The 27,338-nt window shown below is 40.3% G+C and overlaps 1 protein-coding gene across 1 annotated transcript; it reads left to right on the top strand.

Annotated features, from left to right (window-relative positions):
- The first annotated feature begins 448 nt into the window (after nt 1–448).
- Nucleotides 449–26,600, top strand: GNA12 (guanine nucleotide binding protein (G protein) alpha 12). The gene is given in 5 exon segments (XM_009868239.1): nt 449–596; nt 756–901; nt 3,149–3,367; nt 24,947–24,997; nt 25,816–26,600. Coding segments are annotated over 5 exon segments (1,134 nt in total). The 3' UTR covers nt 26,386–26,600.
- Nucleotides 26,601–27,338: the final 738 nt, after the last annotated feature.

Here is a 27,338-nt window from a genome sequence, read left to right on the forward strand (position 1 = left end):
AATGCTCATCGTGGCTGCAAAAAATACTGTTACCAGGAACTCTGAAATGCGAGAATAGCAATACGTGGGATCTAAATTTGGCGGTTTCTGTTTCTCCTCATCTTTGACATCTGCTTGTAGCATTTATAGAACTGTTTTGCGGAGATGGAGAAATGTTAAGTTTAGAGTCACTTTACTGGGGATCTTGCTGAGTCACAAATACTTCCAACCGCTAAGAGCTGAGGGGGGGAAGAAACAGAGTCTGGTTTGCTCATTATGTAAAGCTTTTATTCCTGAAAGTTTAGGTGTATGTCTCAAAGCTGGTGTGTTTTACGAATTCTGATGTTTCGGAGAAGTGCTGTGGAAGGGCGTAGGACATCATAGCACACCGTTCCTGCTAACCCGTTTCCTACTTTTGATGTCCTTCATTCAGCATTTAAAATTTACCGTCCGTGTTTTGTCAGTACGGATGCTCATGTCGCTCCATCTGATCCTGGCGCTTTGTCCCCCTTTGGGCTCTGCTTGTGGTTTGGTGACAGCCTTCCTCTCTACAGCAGAGGAAGGTGCTGGTGCTACGCGCTGCCCGTGGGTGACCCAACAGTGGTTAATTCGCTCAGGTAAGGCCCACGAGGTCCAAGTTGAGTTCCTGCTCTTACGCCAGGGAGATCCAAACCTGCGTTTCCAAGGAGCAGCAGCCAGCAGATAAGTGACTGTTCTGGGACTGGAACAGTCTCTGCACCCTTGATTGAAACTCAGTTCTGTGATTTTCTCCGAAGCAATGATCAAACTTCCGTTCACTGCGGTCTCTGGAGATCCTCCAGGTCTCCAGTGGGAGGAGGAGAAGCAGAGTGAGGGACTGGGGGAAGCACCAAGCCCGAGGTCCCGCTGCCGCAGCTGTGGGATCCTGCGGCTCCTCGGAAGGGTCAGTGGTGGCAGCGAGCTGGGCAAGGGTTAAACGGGTCCGAAAGCTGGACGATAGAAAAGCCAGAGCTGGAGCCCAAGCGGGTGAAAGGTCAGAGCTGGGCTGTGTGGGCTGGGGAGATGGCGATGGCCGGCCTTAACCATTTCTGTTCATAAACACTCCTCGCTGTCAGAAACAAACCTGGCATTAAATACCTAGAAATAGTGGTGTCCCACCAGGCTCGATTACCCCTGTTGCTTTGGAAAAAATTAATCCTGACGTTCTTGGCTGGGAGTAGGGGAGAGCTGACACCAGCTTTGTACTGTGGCCGGGATGGAGCGCTCTGCAAGCGGGGGCTTTGCAGAAGTATCTGAGGTCGAGAGGCTTTGTGCAGGCAACTCAGAAACAGAACCTTGTAAGTGTGTTGTTGTTATTTTAGTTCATGTTACATTTGTTAACACTGTTCAAATAACACAGATCTAAAGGCTTCTGTTAACTAGGATTGAGGATTGGCATTGGTCTGTATGACAGAGTTACTAAATAGTTATGTCTGGAATTTAAAGCAGCAGTTTGTAAATATCTTCGGTTTTAGTCTTTTCATGGTTTGTGGAGATATATTCTCTACTTTTATAAAAAGAAAGTAAGGATCACTGGAGATTTATAAATATTTACATTTTTGGGAAAGTGCACTTCAGGAGCACTGTTGCATAGTGACAACTGCGATGCTTCACTTTGAGTTCTTATTCTGTGACACTCACACTAAGTTACTTCTCACTTCCCTCTCCAATCTTAATTTCCATTGGGCAAGTTACTCTTCTTGTAGTGTGGAGCTGTTAAAGGACTGGAAAGGTGAAAGGTTCAAGTGCTAAGAGAACATATGTGCAGTCCTGATAGCTTACACTATGGAAAAAAAAAATCAAGACCAATAATGTGGAGATTCGTGTGAACAGCAGTCGAAACAGAACTTCTATTTTGGTTTATTTGTTTTAATAAGCTGTAAAATGAAAGGATCAACACCGTGAGTAAAGTAGTTTAATATAACCCACAGATATTACTTGTTGATAACTGGGTGATACTTGAGATGCTAAGCCACCATTAACAGATCTGTGCGTTATTAAAATGGTGCTTATTATTGAGAAATAATCTATTGGCCATGTGAAGCTATTTAGTATAGCTGTAGTTAGGTTTAAGACTGAATTTTTAGAGCTCATTAACCTCTTACGTTTGACTTGTTGCCATGAATATGAAATTAAGTTTCCATAAAATTGTAAAATGTGAAACTAAGCAGTCCAGGTAATCCTGAGTTAAATGTGAGAACTAGATCACTCTCCCTCCAGTCTTTTTTCCACAATTAGAGTACCCACCTTTACCTGTCACTCTTAGCAAATGTGTGGCAAATTCAGAAAGTAAGCTGATGCTGATAGAAAACTGCACCTGCTTTACTGAGCCTAGTAGCTCAACATTTATATAATGTCTTTGGTCCTCTTGCTGCTGGGCTTTCCTCCTGGAGGTAACCGCTTGGATGAAAGTCTCTCAAGAGAAGATGCTCATTTACAGCAAATTTTCAAGAAGTCTGTCAAGTTAGATAGCTGTGTTACATAGCATTCAAGTAGATTGTGTCAAAATTGTGCTTTACCGCTGCACGCTTTTTGCATCTTGCTAGTTTGGTATTGCAATCTTTTTTTACCTAAATGTTTAACTAGTGGGTGGATGCATACAGAACTGGAAGTTACTGAATTTCCTCAGTTTTGGATGCTCAATATACTTTGCCTCACCAGAATATACAATATGTTCTTTCAACATTTTTTTAACCACCTTCTGATTTCCTAATGTTCGAATAAGCTGGCATATCCTTTCTTGTATCTAAAACCCAAATGCAAAGGAAAAGATGGAAGAATATGTTTTCAGGCATGGTGTTACTTTTTAAAACTACAGCTCTGAGAATCATACATTAGCTCCCAAGCACTGCTCTTAGACATTTGATGTTTGCTTTTATTATCTGTCGGTGCTATTGCTTGTTGCAGCTAGCTGCTGCTCCTTGTGTATTTTCCCACCCGGAGAGATATATTGTGGCTAAGTTGCTTACACAAGCAAGCTCTATCTTATTTCTGTTGGAGATGTTGCAATAAACAATGTTTATGATTGTATCCTGAATTCAGTCTCACTAGAACAGTGTAAAGAAAAAAAAAGTTTCAAGTACCTCTAAATCCGTATTCTTTTTTGCACGTTAATCTTTTTTTCACTGACTTTCTTATCTGAATCATTCTTTAGGGCTGCAGGGTTCTGGTTGATGCACGGGACAAACTGGGGATCCCCTGGCAGTATACCGAGAATGAGAAGCATGGAATGTTTTTGATGGCTTTTGAAAACAAAGCTGGGATGCCCATAGAGCCTGCCACCTTCCAGCTGTACGTACCTGCGCTGGGCGCGCTGTGGAGGGATTCGGGAATCAAGGAAGCCTTCAGCCGTCGGAGCGAGTATCAGCTGGTGAGTACGTCCGTCTTCGTGGTGGGAGGAAAAAAGTTCCCAAGACGGATTGCTTGCTACGTGCAAGACTTAGCTGTCGTACAAGCCGTTTGTAGTAAAGCTGTAAATCTGAGCGCTTCAGCGGCAGAAACAAGTGGTAATTGGAGCCAAACTTGAAAAACTACATGGCAGTAAGAGGGAGTGGAAAAGTGCACATGACTGGATAAACTGGAAGAGCAAGAGGAACCAAAAAAGGCAGGAATTGGTTGAACTAAAAATATTTTAGCAGCTCAGTAGGTCTGTTCATAGTAGGTCACTGATGAAGGCACACTTAATTTGTAACTTTCCAGTCCTGCCAGCTTGCACTATATTGATACTGGCAAACTATTCCTGCGTGCAGATCTTTTGAAGTGGATGCAACACCCGTTCCGGCTGCTGCTATTTGACTGTTTCTTTTCATCCTGACGTCTGCAAGCGAAACTTGGATAAGCAATTGAAAGATGACAGTGAGCGTAAAAATGTGCTATCTTCCTTGCTTTCTTGTTATTAGGCTTTTTCATGCTCTTGTGCCAAAATAGCTGCACTTCTGGTATGGAGTATGTTTCTGACAGCTGTTCATAATCCACTTTTTTTTTTCTTCCCACATACTAGATGGCGGTGATATTTTTTTATTATTTTTCTTGTTCCCTGTTCAGTGAAACAAGATACTGACCTGTGCAACCTAGTACTGCAGTTACTAGTCCTTGAAAAAGTATATGAGATGATTTCCTGATTGTTCTAATAAATATATCTTCATGTTTTTTAACATATTAATTATGCGTCAATCTGCAGGTAAAAATCTTTCGTTTGGGTGTTCTGTCCCCAAACCGTATTCAGTTTTTCTTCATTAAAAAAAAAAAAAGAGTTAAAGGTGAAATTCTTCATGACTGAATGTTAACAGCGTTTGATTAGAGGAGTTAGGTAGATGATAGAAACATCTACTCTTACAAAGAAGCTCAGTATAGCTAAAAGAAAGCCAGAGAAATTTAGTAGTGAAATTCTTGGTGTTTATTTCCTCATGTTGCTCCTGTACAGGGTTCTCTAGTGTCTAATATTGTAGTTAAACTCATGTTGCAGCCCTTGGGTACTCATCTGACTCCAACAATAAGATATAACAAGCCTATCTGAGGCTTGTTGCATATCTTTGAAATCTGTCTCTAAAGTATCCTGAGACTGCTAAATGGCTAAAGAATAAATAAATGGCTAGGTGAAACTGTCACAGCGTGATTGTATAAACCTCATTTCCTTAGGCTAAAAATGTAACAGTTTCCATGTGACAGCACTGAGGATGGGGAGGAGGATGTGCAGCAGAGAGAGAAGATGGATTAATTGTTCCGTAATTCCTAGCATCTGTAGACACAGACTAAGACTTTGCTCCAAACATGGACTAAAAAGATGATTCTTGCAACAGGGAACTTGAATTTAACATGAGACAACTGCTAAGAGAATCCCATATAGTAAGCAGTAATTGCATCAGCAGCCTGTTAAGAAATTATTTTTTTTCCTGGAAGATGCTATGATCAAGCATGGATTTTGGTTTTAGGGCGAGACTCAGCTTGGGATCATGTGGGAGGTTCATTCATATACTGGTTAGCAATTTTGCATCAAACTTGAAAAAAGGAGTCCAGTTTGAATAACTGGCATTCCAAGACTAGTAGGCCTACCTCTGCATTCTCTGGCTTTGAGGATTAAACAGGAAATGCCAAAAACTTAAAAAGCCCCCAAAACCCCAAGCATACAGGCATGTGCGAGCGATCATTTAATGTGCTGTCCTCTTCAACATTCTGGTGCAGTTCTATCGTGCATGGCTTTGGGTGGTGTTGATGTAACCTGTTCAGTGTTACTGGGGCAGCTGGAACCGCTGCAGGCACCAAACTGGTAACTTGTCAGTAGTGCACTGATTCAGTGGGTTACAGAGATGTGGTGTAACTCGGTCCCGCTGCACGCCTCTGTGCCACTAACACCTTGAACATCCCGGGTGCTGTTATTTCACTGGGCAGGCTGCATCACCAGGAGATTGTCTGGTACCTCATTTTCACATAAAAAGCTCTTCCTGCATAGAAGTTTTTTTTAAAATGTATTAGATTGTTCTCAAGGGTACAAATGCTACTTCTGGATTGATCACTGAACAAATTAAGACCTTAATTACTTGAAGAAGTTTCCGTGCCTCGCTTCTAGGTGCGACAGAAGTACATGGGAATTAGCAGCAGTAAAATTTCTTTTTGTTTATAAACAAAACAAAACACCACCACTAGCAAAAACCCTGCATAACTTCTGAAAGAAGACAGGTTGTTTAAGGAGATGCCTTATTTATAATTTCATATGATGTGTATAAATCCATACCTTCGTTTAGTTTAAACTTTTGCTAGACTTACATCAATAAGTAGAAGCCAGATATAGTGGACTCTGAGAAATTCAATTCAGTTTTAACCAAGCATACTCCGTTTAACAGCTCACTTATACTAAGTAAGAAAGGGAGTGCTGATGCAGGAGTTTTCTTTAGCCTGAGTTAAAATTCAGTTCAGAAAAGATGTATTATCTTTATAGTAGTTTTTAAATAATCATCAAAATTTTTGAAGCTTTACATTGCTGTGATCTTTCTGGAATGCTTCTCAACAATGTTTGAAGTAATAACTTTGGTCAGCACTTGCATTTTCTTCATGCTGGTCTTACAGTCAGCTGAACACCAGCGCTTTTTTTGTTATTGTTATTACTTTGGCTTCTAAGCCAGAGGATTATATCGGTCTGCATTTGAACAATCTGTATTTCTCCAGGAAGCTGTGTGACTTTGTTTAAAAATAAAAAGTGTATTGGTTGGTTGACTAGACCTGAAAATTGCAGCGTACAGGTGTCTTGCTATGGTCTGTAAGGCTGAACTTAATGACTGAGTCAGCAGTAGCAAACTTGCTGAAAGAAAACGTCTCTGACCATAACCCTGTACAATCCAAAAGCTGCTTCTTTGGTACCACAGAAGCTGCCTCTGGGCATTTGAGTGTTTTCTGCTTCATATTCAGCGCCTGGTAGCGCTGGCTGTAAATCTCTGTCTGGGTCTTTGAGCATTTCAGAAGTGAGTGGGTGGATTCTACAATAGCTGGGTGCTTCTTTGCTTTTTTTATTTTCCCCTTCTTCACCGGCTTTCTTAAAGCAGACTAACCAATTTAATTTTCTTTTCACAACCATCAGTCTCTCACTCTTCCCCCGCCTCAGCCTGTCCCCACCGACCCAAGTTCCTCCTGTTCCTTGTATACCAGCCAAGTAGTTGGGGGACAAAAGCTTCATTGTGTGTTTGGTTACATTGTCACATCTCTGTCCTCGTTTTTTAACTACTAGAATAGGAATTCCTTTGTAATCAGTATGTCATTCTTCTGTCTTCTCACTCGTCCTCATTATCCTACCCCATTTTCTGGCTGTATGTTAGAAAGGAATACGTTTATCACGCGTCTCAATGTCCTGTAACATTCGTTCTTTTGAGGCTGCCCGTGGTAGTTTGGGCAACTAGGAGTTAATTCTTCGCTGCCAGCAGGTGGAGACAAATTCTATTTCGAATGGTTTCTCTGAGAATGGGATTTCAGTTATGATTCAGTGGAAGGGGTGGAAGCTTCTTCAGTTTGAGCCTAATGACAAGTATTTGGGTCTATTTGGGAGCTCAAGTCCATGCACCTGCAAGCTTTTTTGCACACGTAAATGATGTTTCCATTTATATCAGAAACCAATGAGGTTTAGGCCAAGGTGGGAGTTGATTTGGTTATATAGTTTCTATTTTAGTAGTAGTTGGTTTTGTTTTGGTTTTGTGATTTTTTTTATTTTTTTTTTCTCTCAGGTCTCTAGTGGAAGTATGTGTGAAGCCATTCACTTCTATTCCAGGTCCAGAAAAAAACAATCTGAATCAGGGTTAGGTATTTTTTTGACTTCTTGCAACTGAGCATGCTTCATCTCATTGTGGGTAAAGATGGGACAAATCGGGCTTGTCGAAGCAAGACGATACTTTTGTCACAGTCAGAATAGGGTCCGTATTGCATGCCAGCACTGGGCCAGAGCTTAAGCTTACAACGAGCAGATCTGCAAAGGACGTCATCTGGCTTCAGCTGTTCTTAAGGCAAAACTGACATTGTTTTATCAGGTTTTTTAAGCATGCATTATGGTTTTTGATTTTGTTTTTAAATCTTTGTCCCAACTACTCTTAGTCAAAGCATGACATCTTTATTTGAATGATTTTTACTGCTTCCTTTCAAAATACCAAGTCTTTGTAGCCTGCAACTGTGTATTTCAAGAGCTCCTGAACTTCTCCTGTGGCGTAAGTCATATTTTTGCCTCTTCGGGGTTGAGGGGGCCGTATATTCTGAACTCCAAAGCCTGTTTGCAGTTAAGGCAACTGTGCTGGGTTATCCATGTGCAGCTTCTGACTTGTGTTTACAGATTCCCGTCCTCCATCATACAGAAAAGAGCAAGGCCATCCAAGGAGGCCACAAAAGGCATCTGTTTTAATGCAGTTATTCTTAATATAGAGAATATATTAATGATCCGTCACTAGAGTCTCAAATTAAATTTGTTATTATTGATGTGCTCTTATTAATATTAGTATTGATGTTCACTGCACTGTTGAAAGAATTTCTAATGATTAATAGCTCCTTTTTTTTAAAAAAAACCAAACAATAAATGTCAGCAGTAATGGGAAGTAGTGACTCCTGAGAGGGAAGTAAGGGCCTTGCAAATAAGAGCAAAACTTACTACTGTGTCCATAGCTATTTTTAGATCTGTGCACAGGGAATTGCATGGAACACTTCCAGTAGTACTTTAAGTACTAAGAGCCTCTGAAGCCTTGGCTGTGGGAAGACTCTGGAAAATGTTTTCAAGACCCTTTTATATCGGTTTGCCATTCTCTGGGTGTTTTGAGGTGTGGGGGTTTGGGGGGATATTTGTAGTACAACATGAGTCACTCCCCTATGAATTAGCTATGTGGGGTTGGTTTTTACCCTCTAAGCAGACGAAATAAATTCAAGTGGGTGAATCATGCCTGCCAAAACAGATAGTGTGCTGGAAAGGTTGTGAACAACCTGCTCCTTGCCTTAGTGCAGCTCTGTGGCCACGTTCTCCTTACGCGAGGAGCTGCTGGCTTCAAAGCCTCGCAGGCAGCCAGCTGCGTGCTTTGGGCACTGCAGAAGCGAGGCACTAATTCCTGATTCAGAGTGGACAGACTGTTGCTTGAATTTCTTTATTTTGATGCTGAAATACTTGGTATGGCAGTAACGCAGGATGATCAGGAGTCAGGCTATATACCAGCTGCCTTAGCATATGGAGGTTACACTGCAGCATTTGGCTGCCTCTAGAAGCCAAGTGAATTGAGAGGCTGGGCAGCGGAACGTTCGCTTGACAGGAGAAGTGGGTGACTTGAAGTGATGTGTTAAAAAGAAATTGTTAAAAGAAATCTACAGGAGTAGGGTCTATTTTGTCAGAATTCTTCAGGTGATAGAAACTTCTTGGATCCTTAAGGAAAAAGTTACAACTGGTCGTCTGTCTTTAAGATGCAAGGGCAGAGTAGGTAGCTTTAAAAGCATATTTCGAAGCATTTTACTCTTCTTTTAGCATATGTGCCGCAGCACTGAAATGCAGGAGTACTTGTGCCTGGTATTGACGTAATGCACTTGCTAATGCCCTTCCTCTTGAGCAAATACCGAGTGCCAAACAAACTCCAGCCTTTACAATTGGCCGTAACACCAAAATGAGCTCTTTTTGCAAACTGCTGTTTGAATATGAGCTTACACAGGAGACTATGAACATTACTTATTCTGGTAGAATGACTTTTTTTTATTCTTTCCCAAAAAACATGAAACTCTCATATTTCGTCAGTGAAATCCATTGAGGCTTGACCAATGCTGGTGAGAAGTACAAGGGAAATAGATGCACTGTTCAGAGTGCCAGCATGGGAAATCTTGTCCCTGTCTAATGCACGTAATTCGGACTAGGTGGCAACCCTTTGCCAAATTACTTTTGAGCTTTGCTTGGGTGTTTCTGGTTTGCAGAACACCTGTGAAACTAAATTATTGCTGGGGAAGTTGTGTGGATTTTTTGCTTTTTTAGATCTAGATGGGACATACCACTCTGACACAGAAAAATTTTTAAAAATAAAAGGATTGACAGTAGTGCTACAAACCGAGAAACTCATATTTGCTGTTGCTGAGCCTTTGTATTTACAGTGTTAGTGCTGAAAGTATATCTGTATCAAACAATGTTGCATGATTTTTTTTATTATTTTAAGGTAATTGTGAATCTGTGGATGGTAAATAGGCCTGTTTGAATTTAGCTGTTACACATAAGGAATTACAGTGCTATGTAATCTAAGCCTTCTCTTAAATCTGCACCTTTTTTTTGCTATAAAAATAACTGCAACAGTCTGTTATAATTCAGTTTTGCTATGTTAGAATTCTGAAGAGTGGCTTAATCTGGTGTGAGATGTTATATTACCTTTAAAGATCATTAACTTGCAGACTTTACCTATGCAGCTTCAATAATATCCTGCTTTGGGCTTGTGTAGTAGAGTGAGTTACGGAGATGTTTCTCTAGTTAAATATCTAAGCAAGGTTTTATATCAGTATTGTGGCAATTAAGTGCCAGAGGTCCAGATTTAAATTCTTCATTTTAGCCCTATGCTTTAATCCCAGGACCTCAAAAGTTTGTGGTCAGAGTTGTGGAATTTGACTCATCTTCATACAGCAAAAGTTAATTGCTTGTTTAAGTGTAATACTGCAAAGCATTGTGGCTGGTCTGTAGTAGAAAGGATTAGCAGTTAGTGTCCCTGGCTTCTAATCCTGTCCCTAAGACCAAATAGGAAAAAAAAATTTCAGATCTAAGTCTCAAGTGAGAACTCTCAAACAAAAGTGCCATTTTGTTAAAGGAGGTGAGAGTTAGTGAGTTACAGTTTAGGTTTTATTAAAAATTGAGACCTACTATAAGAGAAAATGCACCTGGAAACCTTAGCACAAAGTTCTGTGGATATTGGCTAATAGTGTATGGCTTGTCAGTTTGCATCTACTGAAGTTAAATGCTCAGTCTCCTATTATAGTTGCAGTATTCCAAAAATAAATGCTTAAATGAGATATGTTAATGGCCCTGCTGCCGCCAGAAGAACTCCTTGAGCAGCTCAGTGTTTGGCTGTACCAGCTCTGGTGTGTCTTGGCAGTCATTGAGATTCAAATTCAGGCCTAAGCTGGAGCAGGAGGCAGAGTGGAGGATGCCTTCCTAACACGTCTGTCACCTACACCAAGGAATGCTTCGCTTGAGAATCTCAGTTCTGCTTTAAGTGCCACTGAGCAAGAGGTGAGAAGAACTTGCATTAAAAGTAGGCTGGATTCAAAACCATTTAGAGAACCCAAGGTCATAAATCGCCTTACACTGCAAAGAATTTTGAATTCTAGCAAAATCCCCTTGTGCGATATTTTTTCTCAAAGAAAGAAGCCGTTCTCTCAAGCAGAACCATCCTTAGAAAGAGGTGATGGCTAAACTCATTAATAGCGGTTCTTGAATACTTTCTGCTATTGGAGAGAAATAGTACAAACCAGGAAGGTTGTGAATTATGACCTTTCAGAACAGTGCAAATGGAAAACTGCTAAAGAATAGCAATTTGCTACAGTACCTACCTGAAGTCTCAGAGAAGGATTAAAGCTCTCTGGACTAAGTGCTCTGTGGAAAAATGAAAGGATTCCTGCACTGAATTGCTTCTGGCCTTAGGCTATGACAAAATGTAACAGCTGGATGAAATGTAGCTTCCATGGAATTGGGAGGATAAGTTGGAAAGTAATGAGCAGATCATACATAATAAATAAGTGGATAACAAGAAATCGATATGCCTACCATATGGGAACTGAGGCAGCCAGTGAATAAAAAGAGCAGTGCTACTGGCTATTCCGGTGCTCTGTACAGTGAATTCCCAGCTCTCTACAGTTTTTCCTTTTTTATTTTTTTTTAATTTTATTTAAAGATCAAAAACTCAGGTAAAATTACCACTTAAGTCTGTAAAATGTACAGTACATTAATACACTTCATTAATGCCCTGCTGTCAATGGATACTGAAAGGTTGAAATTCAGACTTTGTGTGGTCCTACTTTTTAACTTTTAGGTTCTCAGAGGTGGATTAAAAAGCCATGTATTTTTATGGCACTGCGTAAGGCTGCCCATAGGAGTTTTTACTTTTGGCCCTTGGATGCCAATAAATCTTTACTGTAATTTTAGTGTGGTTAAGGTGAATGAGAGAAACAACTTCATAGATACAGCTCCCACGTTGAAAATTAATTATGGGTATTTGCATCTTGCCTAGTGATTGCCATTTTTCTGGTTGAAAGATTTCTTTTTACTTCTGTATTTTTATTAAGGAGAACTTCTTTTTTTTTTTGGTCTTAACTTTTAGTAATTGAGCCCATTAGAAAACTGCCTGGGTGTCCCGAAAGATTTACAAAATCAATACTGTACTCATCCTTGCCTCTCTCTGTATGCATGTGGTTATAGTTTGATGTCTTACCTTCAGAAATAGCACTGAAACATAAAATCTAATGTTCTTAGACTGGAAAAGTCCTTTCAGCTTCCAAGTCTTGAAAATAAATGCCACTCTGCTCCTGGAAAGAAGCTTTAATTTTATTATGCATAAAATAATTAGAAAAAATACTCAGTATGTCTGTCTTTGCAGAATTGTTGTTCTAAGCCCTAATTAGTGCTACTCTAAATCTTGCAGGACTGTATTGAATATAAGGATTTGTTCAGAGCAAGTACAGCTGTAATTAATCTTTGCATTCCCATCAAGAAATGCTGGCACATGCTGTGAGAAAGAAGGAAGGAAACTTTCAGTTCAGGCTGTCTGAGCCAGTACCCAACTGCAGCTCAAAACCGCTGGAGTAATCTCTTTATCCCTTTCTAGTGTGCAGGAAAGTTCTGGGCAGAGGCAAATCTAACCCAAAGAGCAGCCTTTAGCTTTTGATTGTGCTGTTTAATTTCCATGTTCAGAAAGTTTCTGATTTATCTCAATAATTGAAGAGACTTGAAAATTGGCAACAAGTATCTCAGTAGAGATATTCCCAGTAGCGAGAACGTGTTCCAGAAATTTGAGCAGACTTTCTGTATGACTAAGGGAGTCTAATAATAAGGAATACTTACTGAAATTTGGTGGAAGCAGGAGAGAGTTCTTATAAAGTAATGAGCAAATGCATGGGTTAAATCCATGATGCTAACATGAGGGTGAGTTTTGTTCTAGTTGTAAGAAAATACCTGCATTATGCAGAGACATATGTTAATATTTATCTATTTACACTAAAGTCTAAAAGCAGTCAAAGAATATTGTTTCTAGTGGAAGGGCTCCACTTGCCAGACTGGCTTCAGCCCTTCTATCATAAGGACATAGCCAAGATGGTTATATTAGTGTTACCTTGATGCAATTTTTCGAAGTTTTTGGTGTATTAAAGCTGCATCTACTACTTGAAGATCCAGCAAGGCCTGGATTAGCTGTGTGAAAGAAAAGAGGGCTCCTGCTCCTTGCTATGTGCTATATTAGCAGTTTTCTGACCCCATGGCTGGTTTCAGGAAATTAGGCTAGGGAAAAAAAAAAGACACTGCAAAAGAAGAGGTGAATGGTTTCATTAAGCCTGTCTCCCTGACACGGCTCACACCGTGCTCTGATGATGCGCTTCAGAAGGTTCCAGTTTTACAAGTCAACCTTTTGCACCTCATTTGTGTGTTCTCTGTGGTAACTGGTACCGGAGCTTGCCTTCTCCACCTAGAAACAGGACAGTGAGCAAGGGTGATCTCGGCATCTTTCAAAATTCTTTAAAATGTTCCCTTGAGGAAAAACAGTAAAAGGTTAAGGCTTGGTTTTTTCAAAGGGGCCACTAAATTTAATAGAATTATGGATAATGAATGCTTTAAAGCTTTCTTGGATACTTTAGTTTATAGTAAGCTACGTAGGATCAAGAACAAGAAAATGAGCAGAGATGAACAAATAAGCAAAACATTAAAAACTAGGTCTGTTTTTATGAGGAAGTCTTACTGGCATATCTTCTGATTATACTCATATCTTCTGATTATACTCAAGGGAACAGATACTTGAAGTTGTTCTTAACTTGCCACACTGACAATGAATTATGTTTAGTGAGCCTGCGCTCTTTAAAAGACATGACCTGGCAGAAAGCTGAAAAGGAAAAGGCAGGTAGGACAGTTGGGTAGTGATAACCTGCTCGTTTGGCAATGTTGTGTTCTTGCTAGCTATCCAATCTTGATCCCTTTGCAATGACTTCTTCAGAAGACTAATTTTCTTTAACCTGCTTCTGTTGTCTTCCCCTGCTCCTGCTGTCTCCCAAACAAGCCTGCTCTGCCTTAAAACACTGAGTGTTTTACTTAATGTGTCGTGCAAGGATAGATTTTAAGTTGTAGCTCTGTGGTAGAGCAATCATGGTGAGCAATGGGAACTGGTGGTTTGGGGAGTTCTGTTTTGCTCTGTGCTCTTGCTTATGTTAGCACAACCGTGTTTTGGAAGCTCTGCTGTAGATTGGGAAGCTCATCTGAGGCAGAGTACAACCCTCTAACTGATGGGGAGCGCAGCCGAGGCAGTGACGTGCTGTGGCATTGGTGAAGGAAGAAGCTGGCATCGCCAGTGAGCACGAGTCACTTCAGCCTGGTGCTTGCCAAGGAATGATGGCAGTGTCTCTGTCTTGCTCATCCTTCATCCAAGCAATGGTTCCTTTCCTCCGTAAATCTTTCCTGATGTTAAAATAACTCAGGAATGCTGTTTAGTTTTAAAAATGTTTCCATTTTTAGTTATCGCAGTATCTGAAGTGTGCGCATGCTGTTCAAAGTCAAGGTTCTATTTCACAGGTATTGAATGTAGAGAAGATGGGGAGCAGAGAATAAAAGAAGAAACACTGTGTTTGACTTTTGAGGTTATGTGACATGATAGCTTTGCAACAGTGGAGGTTTTAATAGATTAGGTGACTTAAGGATGTGTCTCAACATGATGCTGTTCCAGAAAATCTCTCGAGGTTCCATGCTGCCACAAACCAACCAGCTGATACTTGAATACTAAGGGAAGAAGCGGGGCTATTGTCTTCTCAAAGAAGAGTAAGGTTAGCTCCATGCTCTGCTTCTCCTATTTTCTCAGTCTGCACTGGCTGGGAATGCTTCCCACTGCAAAGGCAGAAGGCAGAATGGTCTCCACCTTCCTCTTAGTTTGCAGCTATCCTTAAAAAGTGGCTCTGTGGAGTGAACCTTTTATGCTCTATTATTGACTTAGCATTTGGAGGAGGGGAGAAAAACTTATTGGAAACATCATGCAAGATTTTCTGTTTGAGAAAGTGGAAAACATGTTGCTCTGAAAAGTAATTTATTGACACCTTTCAAATGTCTGCTCTGTATACAACACAGATCCCCGCAGTTCAGACTGTGGCAGACTTGTGCTTCACTTGGCTTTACTCCTGACCAAACTGTTGGTGTTTGTCCTTAGAAGGTCTGCTCTCCACCCTGCCCCCAAAGCCTCTTAATTGGACTTGCTTTCATTGATATTCATTTAATTCTACATTAGAAAACTCAGTAAAATCTCAAACTTAGAAAAAGTAGTGGTGTATTGGTGGAACTCTTTTCTGTTTAATTCCATCTCTGAATTCTCTGTGTTTAAGACTTTGATCCATCTCGTTCCAGTCTGCTCAGAGAACAGCACTGAACCAGTAACCATGTTAGGTGTGGGCAGGAGGCAAAAGAACCACCTACCATGTCCTCTTTTTCTCTTGTCTTTCTCCCAGTCCAGCACATGTGTTCTAGGTTGCAAGGAGTTCAGATGGCTGGCTGTGTGGCTGGACTGGTTCCCTCTCTGCAGTTCAGAAGGATGTGACCAGGGCTTTAATTAGGATTTACTTTTTTTTTTTTTAATAGGCTAGTCTGCTCAACAGCTTGTAGAAGTTTAAACCCACTTCACTTTCCACTGTGGCTTGATTAATGTACACGTGTAGATGAGGCCATAAGGATGGAGACTAAGTCACTTATTTCAAATTGCTTACTCCATCTTTAGTTTTATTTTCAGATGCTTATCATGCTTAGTTTATATAAAGCAGATGCATGTGAAGGTGAATAAAGCTTTCTATTTGATGTGAGACTTCAGCATTACTTGTGGGCTTTCTTAGTAAGCCTGAGCTTCAGGATAGTAGGTTTTAACAGTTGAGGGCTATGTCAAAGGACTCTGCTGTAGGTACACATGAAAGGAGGGTGGAGCTGTGAATTAATACAGGTGTTACCAACCCCATCTCACCTTGTGAGTCTGTACTCAGAGATGTTTAATCCTTTAATGAATCGGTACCTGAACAGATTTAATTTTCAGCTCCGGTAAATCCATTCCAATCTTGGTTCCATAAGTGAAAGTAATGATGTGAGTTGTGTGCTAGGATGGATTAAGTGGAAAAAATGCAGGAAAAGCAACCCTGAATGTTTTGAAAGAGAACAAATTCTGAAATGAAATACAAAATTTAGGTTACCTGCAATCTTCATACTGAAGTATCAGTAGCGCTAAGGTTTAAGTGCAAATTTGGAAGAACTTCCCCTTTTCCTCTTACCAAAACAAACTTCAGCAGAGGAGAAAATATTTGTTATAATTGATATGTAGTGACTGGATGTGAACAAATAAAAAGTGTTTTGAGATAACGACTACAAATCAGATGACAGAGAAAGCTTGGCTTGATTGTGAATGGCAACTGAAGTTTATCTCAGATCACCAAGGGTTTTTCTGAGGCTCACTGTCACTCGTCTGCTGGACTCAACACGCAGTGTTGTCACTGGCGCTGGAGTGGGAGAGATGGGGTTATAGGGAAGGCAGTCACTTCTTGCGTGAAACTCTCCCTCACAGACCCAAAGTGCAGCTGTGAGCTAGTGAAATAAAAGTTCTTCGCACATGACATGAGACAGCTTGATCCCTAGTGATCTAGGAGATTTACAGGTGCAAGTAAAGGTCAGGCATCATAGAAGGCAATGCCAGTCTTGGTGTAAGTGGGTGAACATGAGATGTCAAGTAGCTTCTCAGTGCTGGGAGTGAGCTCCCTGCGTTGTGAAATGCCACTGATGCGAGATGTTGCTGGGAAAGCAAGCACAGGAGCAGCAGGCGGGAGCGGCGCGCCTCATAGTTCAAAGCTGGTCGGTCTCAGAGAATTGACAAATGCCAAGCTGAAAAAGGAGAAAAAATTTTATTTCTAGGGCAAATGATTTTTGAAAATCAGGCGTGGAAATTGGCTTGGGGAGTCTTGCAGACTTGTAAGCTTTGTGTTCTCTGCCGAGTGCTGAGGTAATGGGCAGCACAGTGAAAACCAAGGGTAATGTGAGCAAGGTGGAATTTAATATTTCTGCGCTACACTGCCTACACACTTAGTTTTAGAGGAATCAAACTGTTAAATAGCACACCTGGGTGCAACCAAGACTTAACCTGCATTTTCCCTCAGTCTGATTTCCACCTGAACCCTAACTCTCAAGTACTGAACAGATTTCTGATTCTTGCAGGACCGTTGCTTTAGTCTGTGTTGCACCTAGAAATGCCTTGGTACAGACAAAATCTTTTTAAAAAATAAATTATGAGGGATAAATGACTCTTTCCAATCCTTACAGTCACCTTAACAACAGATGTAGATGAATTTCAGTGAAGCACATCTGAGCTGATGTTTCGCAGAAAGTGGAGCATTAGGGCACTGTGCGACAAATGCTTTGATGTAGGAGTAGGAAGCATCGTTCTGCAAGATCCTCAAGGTTTTGCCTGTTGTAAATGCATTCAAGTTGCTCAGCTTTCCAGCTGGCCGCCTGCCATGAAAAAGCCCAAGCTCAACATTCTCTCATAGCTGGTGTTAGCTGTTTTGGGTTTTTTCAGCCCACAAGATTTAAGATATTTATTTCCCATCCCTTGATCTGATAAGGTTTGAAAGGGAAACTCACTGGTAAACTTGTGATTTAGTCTTGATCAGATAGTCAGCACTGCTGACTAGATAAATTCATAACATAGTATTTTTCTTTTGGTCAGAGTTTCTTCTGGTTGTGCAGATGTCTTCTCTAAACAAAGCAAGTTTCAGGTTTGCATTATGAGCTGCTGAAAACCAAGTGTAGGGCTTGGGTCACACAGTAATGTGATTGTGCATCCTTCCTGGTGATTTGTAAAAACATCCAGTTGCTTCTAAATAAATACTGATTCGTTACTTGAAAATGCCCAGATTTTTTTGTTTTGTGGGGTTTTTTTGTGTGGCAGCTGCACACCGAGAATGAACAGGATAATTTGCTAGTGATTGAACTGAATTCCCATTTACAGCTCAGAACTTTCTTTTTAACTGTGTCAAGATGTGCTGCTTTCAGTTGCCTTCTCTCATGGGTTTGACCTGACTGTGCTTGGAATGAGAAGTTGAGCTGGCGTGCGTTAGTTCAACTTCCCGGAGAACCTCCGGTGTTTGAGATGAAAGGGTTCTGGCAGCAATTTTAGACAATGTATTTGCTGAGGCAGTTGGCAGGGAAACAGGAAGGAATCCTTTCATGGGATGCTTATGACTAGGTCTGTCGTCTCCTCGTGCCAGGATGAGTGTGTGTGAGCTGGGCACGCTGCTGCTGTTGGATACAGTCATCAGGCTGGCCTTTTGCTGTTTAAATGTAACTGATTCTTTTACGTCAATTGAGTATCTGTCCCCTTGCACCTACTCCTTGAGTCTTGCTAGTCAGCGAAGGCTAGGCAATGCTCAATCACTGTAGCTAATGTGCAAGTCTGATTAAGGATTTTTCTAGCATTAAAGAAATTAAAAATTAAAAATAGCCCACAACACAACTAAAACCCAGTATTTTAATCTTTTTGTGTTGCGCGGTGCATCTTTGTCTTGCTTCTGGCCAGTACTGCTTTCTCTGCTGTTCTGCACCTGCTTTTGGACAAACGGATTTTTGTGTGTGTGTGTTGCCTGTTTGTCATGAGCTGACAGAAAATGAATTTTTGAGGTATTTTCAAACTTCAGTATTTGATACCTACACTGTGTGACTAGGCAGTAGAAAGAAGAGGTAGTTTTTAGAAGCTTGGAACCAAACAGTACTTTTTTTTTTTTGTAGCTGGTATGTTTGTGGGGTACAGATAGCAGCAACTTGGATAAGCACTGGAGTTGCTGGATGGGAGCCAGTAGCTCAGTCGGTTGTTAAGGAGGAAGTTAAAATGCTAGAGAGATTTGATAGTTAGAATTCCGTATGGCTTAAATATGGAGAAGGGGTTAGTCTCTGCCTTGGAAGTGCTGATTGAATGAAAAATTAATGTTTGTCTTGTGTCAATAAATTTCAGTGCCCAGACAGGATGTAGAATATCTGCAGAACAGAGTTATGGTGTAGAATGGGTATCAGCATTTCAGGGCAATTTAGGTTACTTCAGCATCTTTGAGAGAATTCTTAACAAGCACAGACTTGCTTAGCTCCTTGGAAAATAATACTTAATTCATCAGCTGTCACAGAGAAGAGAACGCACTTCGGGCTGTTACGTGCCCTGTTACCCATGAGGCTGAATGGACGTGCAGATTTAGAAGTCATCTGCAATGTCTCCAATGCTTTCAACTGCTCATCTCCTGGTTATTTTATCCTACTTTTGTGCTTGTAGCCTTGCTCTTCCCTTGGGCCTTTGCTTTGGATATCTTTCTTTTATAAAACATAGAAAACTAACAGTCAAACCTCTTACCATGGAGAGGTGATGGACATCCCGGGAAGCCTAGAAAAAAAGAGGTCTCTCTGAGGTTTGTCTGAAAAAGATTCCACTTGCAGGTTAGCTTTAGCTTAGTTTTCCGTCAGTATGTGTCTCTGGCAGTCCAGATGGAGTAGCACCTCACATGAAGGGTGGCTTTGGATGAAATGCTGTGTCAGAGCTTTAGGGCAATGCAATCTGCGTATCAGAGATCCCAGAGGCTAAAGGCTGAGCGGTTCCTCGACTTTTTGGGATCTCTTGAATTCCCTCCGTTTCTCAGCCCTGCTGCTGAACGGTTCACAGCTCCTGAATGGAGGGTGGGATACAAACCCAGCCCTGCTTTTTATTCCAGTCACTGTTGCTCTCACTCAGCAGAAGTGGCTGCAGTTTGTGCTAGGTAGCTACAGTATCCCTTTCTCCATGTGTTTTGCTATATTTGTGGGAATCTTGTTAGATCTGTATCATATGCTTCCTTGAAGTCTAACATTTCCTTCCTGTGTGGTTTAATTCATCATCTGAAACAAGCTAAGACTGACAGGTCTACCTTAAACTGTGTGCTCTAAATTTAGCAGCTAGAGACAGAATGATCAGGAAGGACTAAATTAATATTCTGTCCAAAAGGCCTTGGGACAAGGAAAGGAAAAAAAGCCAGTTTGGAACAGAAGGTCTCCTTTCAAGTCTTTTAGTTCAGAGCAGAATTTGGAGGAACTGCTTTTCAGAAGTCTGAAATGTGCCTGTGTTTTAGGGAAGGGGACAATAGAATGTTTCACTATCATTTATGATCTGACCAGCTGTCACTTTGAGTAACTGGCTGAGAGTTAAAGTGACAAGTTGATAAATTCTAGCCTTGCAGAACATGTCTTATTACCGAGTTCCTATGGATAATTCAAAGCAATCTACATACAATCTCTTGTGCATTTATATTCATGAAATGAATACTGCTTGGGGACTCTGCCCAAGTGTGTTCTGCTTGCTTTTTGCAGTGAGGCTATCAATGGCAAATGAAGGGATGCCAGATTAGTTATAATATTTCTGCAGGGAGATTTCTTATGTGCTGTGAACTTAACCTGAAGCAACAGAGATGTTAAGTTCAATTAGTTATTTTCACGGTGACTTTTTTGGAGCTGTTGTTAAGATGACATTCCTATAGGACAAAATACGAAGAACAAAAACTCATTAATTTTGTTGCTTTTACCCCTTGAGAATTCTGTATTCAAAATAATCTAGCATATAAAAGAAGAGGTTTAGAGCACTATTTCAGGAAGCAAGAGTATATGTTTACACTTTACACTTCCTCTCTTTCTCCTCCAGCAGTCAGTTTTTAAGCAAATTGTACTATTTTCTCTGGCTTCACCAGACTTTATACTGCAGATAGGATGGTTTAAAAAAATAATAATTCCAAAAAAAAGAATCCCACAGCGATGCTGCATTGTGGAACTTGTGGGCTCATTTTAGGCCTTCTGTTTGTGTTTCTTGATTCTCCCAGTTCCCAGATGTGCAGTGACTCATCCCACTGAACAATGGGAACAGCGTCTCTTATTCCTTCACTGGGTCCCAGTTGGCAGAACTGTTACTCAGAGGATATGTCTTGCAGAGGGAGAAGAGATTAGTAGTAGGGGAATGAATCATCTGGAATGGTAACTCTTGTGTGGTGAGCATGAAGTTAAGGAAGACAAATGGTCTATACTGTGCTCTGATGTACTAAACAGGAGTATCCGAATTACGTAAAATACATAACTTAGAGGTCGCTCCTCCCTGCCCTCCACTGTCCTGGAAGACACGGGGCATGCATGGAAGAGAGTGTTTGAACATCTTGAGTTGTTACCAAGGAGAATTGATGGGGCAAGAAAACATAGCTAGCTGGTTTGTATCAAAAGCAAAATAGGTGGTCATCACCTCAGGCTTTGGCATATAACTTTTAAATGGGAAATATACTAATAGACAATTAATTAAAAATAAATTTTAAAAAATGGCAGTACAGACATGCTTCACTGACATATTTTGTTGTGACTGTGACAGACTGGTACTTTGTATGTAAGTACCGTGCGGCTTGAAATGATGTCTTTCGTATTTTAAGAATATTACTTATGAATATTGTTAGATTAAATTCTTAAAGGAAATGGTGGACTCACAGGGAAATACAGGAAGATTTGTGTCTTTTTAAATCTGAACAGAAAGAAGCTCAACAATTTTCTGTGAACTGTGAGGAAGTTTCTTGAGCTGCCACATCAGCCTGTAAAAGATTCACACATCCGACCTGGACCTTTTTTGTTTGTGGTTTTGGTTTTATTTATTTATTTATTTGTTGGTTGATTGGGTTGTGGTTTTTTAAGTGAATGATGTGATTATCTTTGGGTTTATAAATGTAGTGTAAATAACTTTGAGGGCTTTCATTTCTATTTTGCCACTTGCAAGCATAGTTCAAAATAGATTGCAATGTTCAAAAAAATTTCTTTTCACTAGAACCATTACAGTAGTCATCAATCTGCATAAAGGTGTTCTTAGTATCTGATGAATCAATTGCAAATATTTGCTACCACTTCTGAAGAAAGTCATGCTAGTGAACTAGAACTGGCTAAGATCTGGGAAAGGAGAGCATTTAAGTGCTAAGCCAGCTTTTGAATGTAGTCGAATGGCTAGCTGATTTTGGAGAAACATTAAGAATTTGTGCTGAAAAAGTCAAAGTGAATTGTTTATTGTTAGTGTCTTCAAGAGGAAAAAAAATAGTTCCGAATGGGAGGGGCAGCTGATACTTTTTTTAATTTTGGTGATAATTTGCCTCAAATGGAAAACCTGCCTTGATGAACAATTCATATTCTTTGTGTGTATTTTTAGCATGCATACATATACGCATGCACATACTTCTGTGTATTTCTTTCTTTGTGTGTATAATACCCAAAGCATGAGATAGCTTTGCATAAATAATAATTTATCGATGGAATTCAAAATTGCATTCAAGTGCAGCGTGACATAAAGCTAAATAAATTTGACTTCTAGATCTAATTAATAATGCTGTCTATTTTCCCTGGATGATGAGGTAAAATTTAAAGATAAGGGAACATTCAGTTAATAAAATCACTTTAATTAAAAATACTAATACAAAACAGACCTGACTGCTGGATTTTCTGTATTTTCCTCATTTAACTATATTACAAGTTAATCATCCAGTCGGTCAGTGCTGTCTGCAGTGGTTCTGTGCTGCCGGCTCCATGGACTGAAATACCCCACGCGCTTCCCAGAATCCGCCAAGTTCTCTGTGAGTCAGGGTATGATTTAGAGCAAGGTTACTGAAGGAACCTTTGGGGCAGGAATGAATCCATACTTCCATAGGCCATAATTCAGGACTTAATCAGGGAATCAGCTTTAAGGTTGTGCGTATGAGTGTGTGGCTGGGGTTTTTTAGTTTGGACTTTTGGGTGTTCTGGTTTTGTTAGGAGTTTTGTTTTGGTTTTTTTTTCTCCCTTCAGGTTTGTGTGTTTTAATGTTTTCAGCTTTTCTTAAGTGGAGCTTGTCAGAGGTTTGTTGATTTGGCTGGAAATGTATTTTGACTTGAGTACTGGATATCTTCGAATTCTGTGCCAGAAGAGAATATTTGGTCATCCTCAAATCTGTCAGACAATGCAAATGGTACTCACACCTCTTCCTGCAACCTGACTTGGTCACCCAGTTATCCGAGTGCTTCGCAATTATTGCTTAAACTTTCCCAGAATTATTTGGCTTCAGTGCAATGTTGCAGAGAGCTGTATTAGAAGTGAGAGAAGTCTCGTTTCCCCGAATCACTGCACAAATGATCATGCATCTTTTTCTTTTTTTTCTTTAATTAATCAGCTTATTTTCTTACCTTTTCATAAATGTGCAAAACATTAAATTGATGGATGCATGGGGCAGGAAATAAGAGAGGCAGAAGCCGTAAGTCAGCTGAACTCGCTTGTGTGTCCCGGCAATTTACGTGGATACGGCTGTTTCCTGCTCTCGGCGTGGGAGAGTGTACAGCCAAGACAGGGACTCCTAAAGCAACTGGGTACAAAATAGGAACAAGCTGTATCGGGGACGGCACGTTTGCAGCCTTGTTGCACTCTAAAGGCATTGTGTAGGACAAAGCACAATAGAGAGAGAAGGGGTTTGTTTGTAGCTTCAGTGACCTTTTCTTTTGGGGCTCTCCCGTCTCCTAAATATGACTAATGCTGTACAGGAAGATATTTTCTCTTATTCATGCGGTCTGTGATATCTCTTCTGATCCGACAGAGTGCCAAAAAATACAGGAAATTACTTTCACCTTATGAAAATTCATGACTGTAAGGAAGCTCTTAAAGCAATTGTTCTTTGGCAACTCTCCTCCCCAAAAGAAAAAAAAAATTTAAAAAATCTGCTAGCGATCCACTGTAAATCTTCTGCAGTACCTGGTAGTTTTCATGCAAATATGTCTTCTCTCTGCTTTATAACAAGACACTTTCAGTTTTAAATGTTGGAAATACTAAGCTCCAGCTCTGTTTTGTCTATGCCTTATGCCGAAAGTACGTACTTGTAAAGTACGCTGACTCCTCTGATCTCCAGCCTGATTCTCCGAAACGAGCTGTTGTGTTGGCATCTGTTTGCAGTTGTACTGGAGGGGAATAATTCCCTTCTGCTGTCTCAAGCCCATGCTGTAAAGGAGAATGTATGGTTTAAGAATTTGTATTGTTGGAAGCTGAGATGGTATTTTGAGGATGTTCTCATTCTGAATTGGTAACTTGGTGAAGGCACCTACTATCACTTTGGTCATTACTGACAGACATGGCCTGTGATATACCTAATGTGGTTTGTTGACTAAAATTATTAAGAAGTAGCAGGATTTTCTGTTTTTATCATTCTTATGGCATGGCTACAACTACAAGATGTATGTCCTAAACGATGAAGAATATTTTCTCATGGAACAGATTGTCTTCATCTGAAAAAAGGAAGTGCCAAGGATAGTGTCTCTCCAGGAGTTAACTCTGCATCTATATGGAAGCAATTTTATTACTTCTTAAAAGTAGGTGTGGGGCTTCTTGTGTCCACTAATGTGAAGTGGCACTTGATTCGAGTGTGATACATGGACAAGCTTGGAGTTGTTGTTTTGTTTTTTTTTAAAAAAACCAACCACCCACAAAACCTCTTACACATTTTCACACAAGAGTAAATTTTATTTTTATACATTCCCTATACTCTTCTCAATATAACTGCTAAAGGACTTTGTACAAGATGAGCAAATCCATTATTAAAACTCTTGAACATAAAAGGGAAACTGTAGAAGATAAAGTCCTTTGGAATGTTCCCCTTATTTTGTCTTTTTTTTTTTTTTTGCAAGCAAGTCAAGCTTAAATTATTGCAAATTGTGGGTTACTTAAATCTGTCACTTTTCAAAAGATATGCCAACCATTCTAGGATATGCTTTTGTTCACTGTTACGAATTTTAAACAAAATACATTGGTTTCTTATTAACATGGTTTATTTTCCCTCCCACCCAGTGTCAGTTAACTCCATTCATCATACAAGGGGAAAAAAAAACGTAGTTTTTTAAGCCATTGTAAAGATTTACTGGATAGATGTGAGCATTTATTTAGATCTCTCTGATTTTTCTAGAACTAATAGAGGATTCCCTTAGAAGAAATACTTCCTTACCTGCATGTTGGTAGCACGTGATGGCAGCTCCACTTCATTATCGGCAATTTATGAGAATTAAGCTGTGTAGTACTTCTGTTGTCCCAGCTCCTAAAGGGGAGTGTCCAAACTTCCACCTGTGAATTGCTCTGGTAGACCTCAGGCCATGCTGGAAAGTGAAAAGGCTGTAGTTCAGTTGGATTTGCTACCCTAGAAACAAGCTTAGTTCCCATCTCCTTCCTTTTCCACAGGGTGAATCGGTAAAATACTTCCTGGATAACCTGGATCGGATCGGTCAGCTGGTAAGTCATGCCTTCTCTTCCAAAGCCAAAGAGCAAAAAGAGATAATGGAAGCTTGGATGTGCTATGAATAATGCTTTTTGGTTTGTCGTTGTGGTTTGGGGGTTTTAAAATACTAATGCATTAAATAACTTCAATATTCTTTCTCTAGAAACAGTAAACAACCCCATGGCTTAAACTTTTTTTTAACAGACAACAGATATTTGTTATGGAAGTTGTATTTCTGTGTGTATTTTCTTTTATCAGTCCCTCTGCACAGTCTCTGGATCTCATTCACTTTTTTGTGATAATTTGATGGCTGATGCTACTTAAGGTAGCAGAGTGAAACCTTACCAAATAAAAAAAAAGTTACTAACACTTGCAGAATTCGAAATCTGTAGTGAAAACATCTGTCAGGAGACTTGGATGAGAAAGACCAGAGATTATTTTCCTAAATCCTAATAGTGATAAGCTGCTGAAGATCAGAGCCCGCTGCAGTGGTGGGCTGGGCCACAACCTGTGATAGAACATGTTGCAATAACGCTATAGCTGAGAGTTTCATAATGAAGAAAATAGACTTCAGCCTGAAAATGAGAGGCTTGAAGGCTAAAAATGTGGAGTGCATTAGTCCTATATTTTTATTCTCATATGTCTTGGGATCTTCTATATCTGTTTACCAATGTGTTGAGATAAATGGGTGGCAGTCCGTTATTTTAGAGTTGAGTATTCATTCTTCACTTGATAAATGGTTCTCGCTGATTTTTCCCATCACTTCAATATTCTGGCATTTACCAACATTTTTAAAGGACTTTTTTTAACATTTTTCTCCTTTCTTTTACAGAATTATTTCCCCAGCAAACAAGATATTTTGTTGGCTAGAAAAGCCACCAAGGGAATAGTAGAGCATGATTTCATCATTAAAAAAATACCTTTCAAGATGGTAGATGTAGGTGGACAGAGATCTCAGCGTCAAAAGTGGTTCCAGTGCTTTGATGGAATAACTTCGATTTTGTTTATGGTCTCCTCCAGCGAATACGATCAGGTTCTCATGGAAGACAGGCGCACAAACAGACTTGTGGAATCCATGAATATCTTTGAGACAATAGTCAATAACAAGCTTTTCTTTAATGTTTCTATTATCTTATTCCTCAACAAGATGGATCTTCTTGTAGAGAAGGTAAAGACTGTGAGCATTAAGAAGTATTTCTCGGACTTCAAAGGCGACCCTCACAGGCTGGATGATGTTCAACGTTATCTGGTGCAGTGCTTTGACAGAAAGAGGAGAAACCGCAGTAAGCCTCTCTTCCATCACTTCACCACTGCCATAGACACTGAAAACATCCGCTTTGTGTTTCATGCTGTGAAGGACACGATCCTTCAAGAGAATCTGAAGGATATTATGTTGCAGTGAAGGAGAGCAGCCCGCGTTCTGTTAAAATTTGCCGGAGGGTTAGATCAAAGTTTTTATCCTTTCTTTATGGCCCTTGCATGTGGTGTAGGACCCATGCTAATTACTTGGCTCAGGAATGCTGTAAACAAGCCAGTCCAAGCAGAGGAGCTATAGGCCGAAGGAGTCAAACGTTGATGTTAGCTACTGAATCATTTGGACTAGAAACACTACTGAAACATGGCCATTGTAGGTTCTGTACCTAGTTTGGAATGCTGAGTAACACAACCACCTTCTGCCTTCTTAGAACAAAGAAATCTCTGACAAACCATGTATGGAAGACATGTTGTTTTAAATGAACATGCTCTTTTTTTTTCCTTTTTTTTTTTTTTCAGAGACACTAGTTGTACAAACTGCCTTTTTTTTTCCTAGTTTGGAGGTGCTGAGTCGATCAGACTAATCTAAACCTAATGAGATCGGCAGCTGTATTGGAGAATGTTAGTGGAAGTTCCGCTCTTAACCCTTAGGAATATAAGCAGATCTTGTGTGCCTGTCCAGCTTTGCCAAGGGTCTGGAATCCACTTATCGAGGTGGAAGCACAGCTCTTGCCTGAAGGTTTTACATGAGCGTCCCGAGGCAAAAATCTAAATTTGTGTGAGGAAGCCCGTACTGGAGTAAAGTGGATGGGAAGTTAAGGCCTCGCTGATATGGAGAAGGGTTTATTTTGCACTATGTGTGAAGGGTATTACATCATGGGAACAGTGATTTCCTTGGTGAAGCAGCCTGTGCTGGAGCCCCTGACCATGTGTCTGCACAGTGGGTGCTCAGGGAGCTGTGTTCCATGGAAATCCAGCGCGGTTCTCACACTGGCGGTGGGCAGTGTTTGTGAAGCTCAGTATCTCACGTGACAGGGCTTTTATCTATATTCAAAATTTGGAAAGCTGATTAAACTCTTAAGCAAAGGTTTTGGTAGTACA

Source organism: Apaloderma vittatum, unplaced genomic scaffold (genome assembly GCF_000703405.1).
Source record: "Apaloderma vittatum isolate BGI_N311 unplaced genomic scaffold, ASM70340v1 scaffold5724, whole genome shotgun sequence".
NCBI classification, from domain to species: Eukaryota; Metazoa; Chordata; class Aves; order Trogoniformes; family Trogonidae; genus Apaloderma; species Apaloderma vittatum.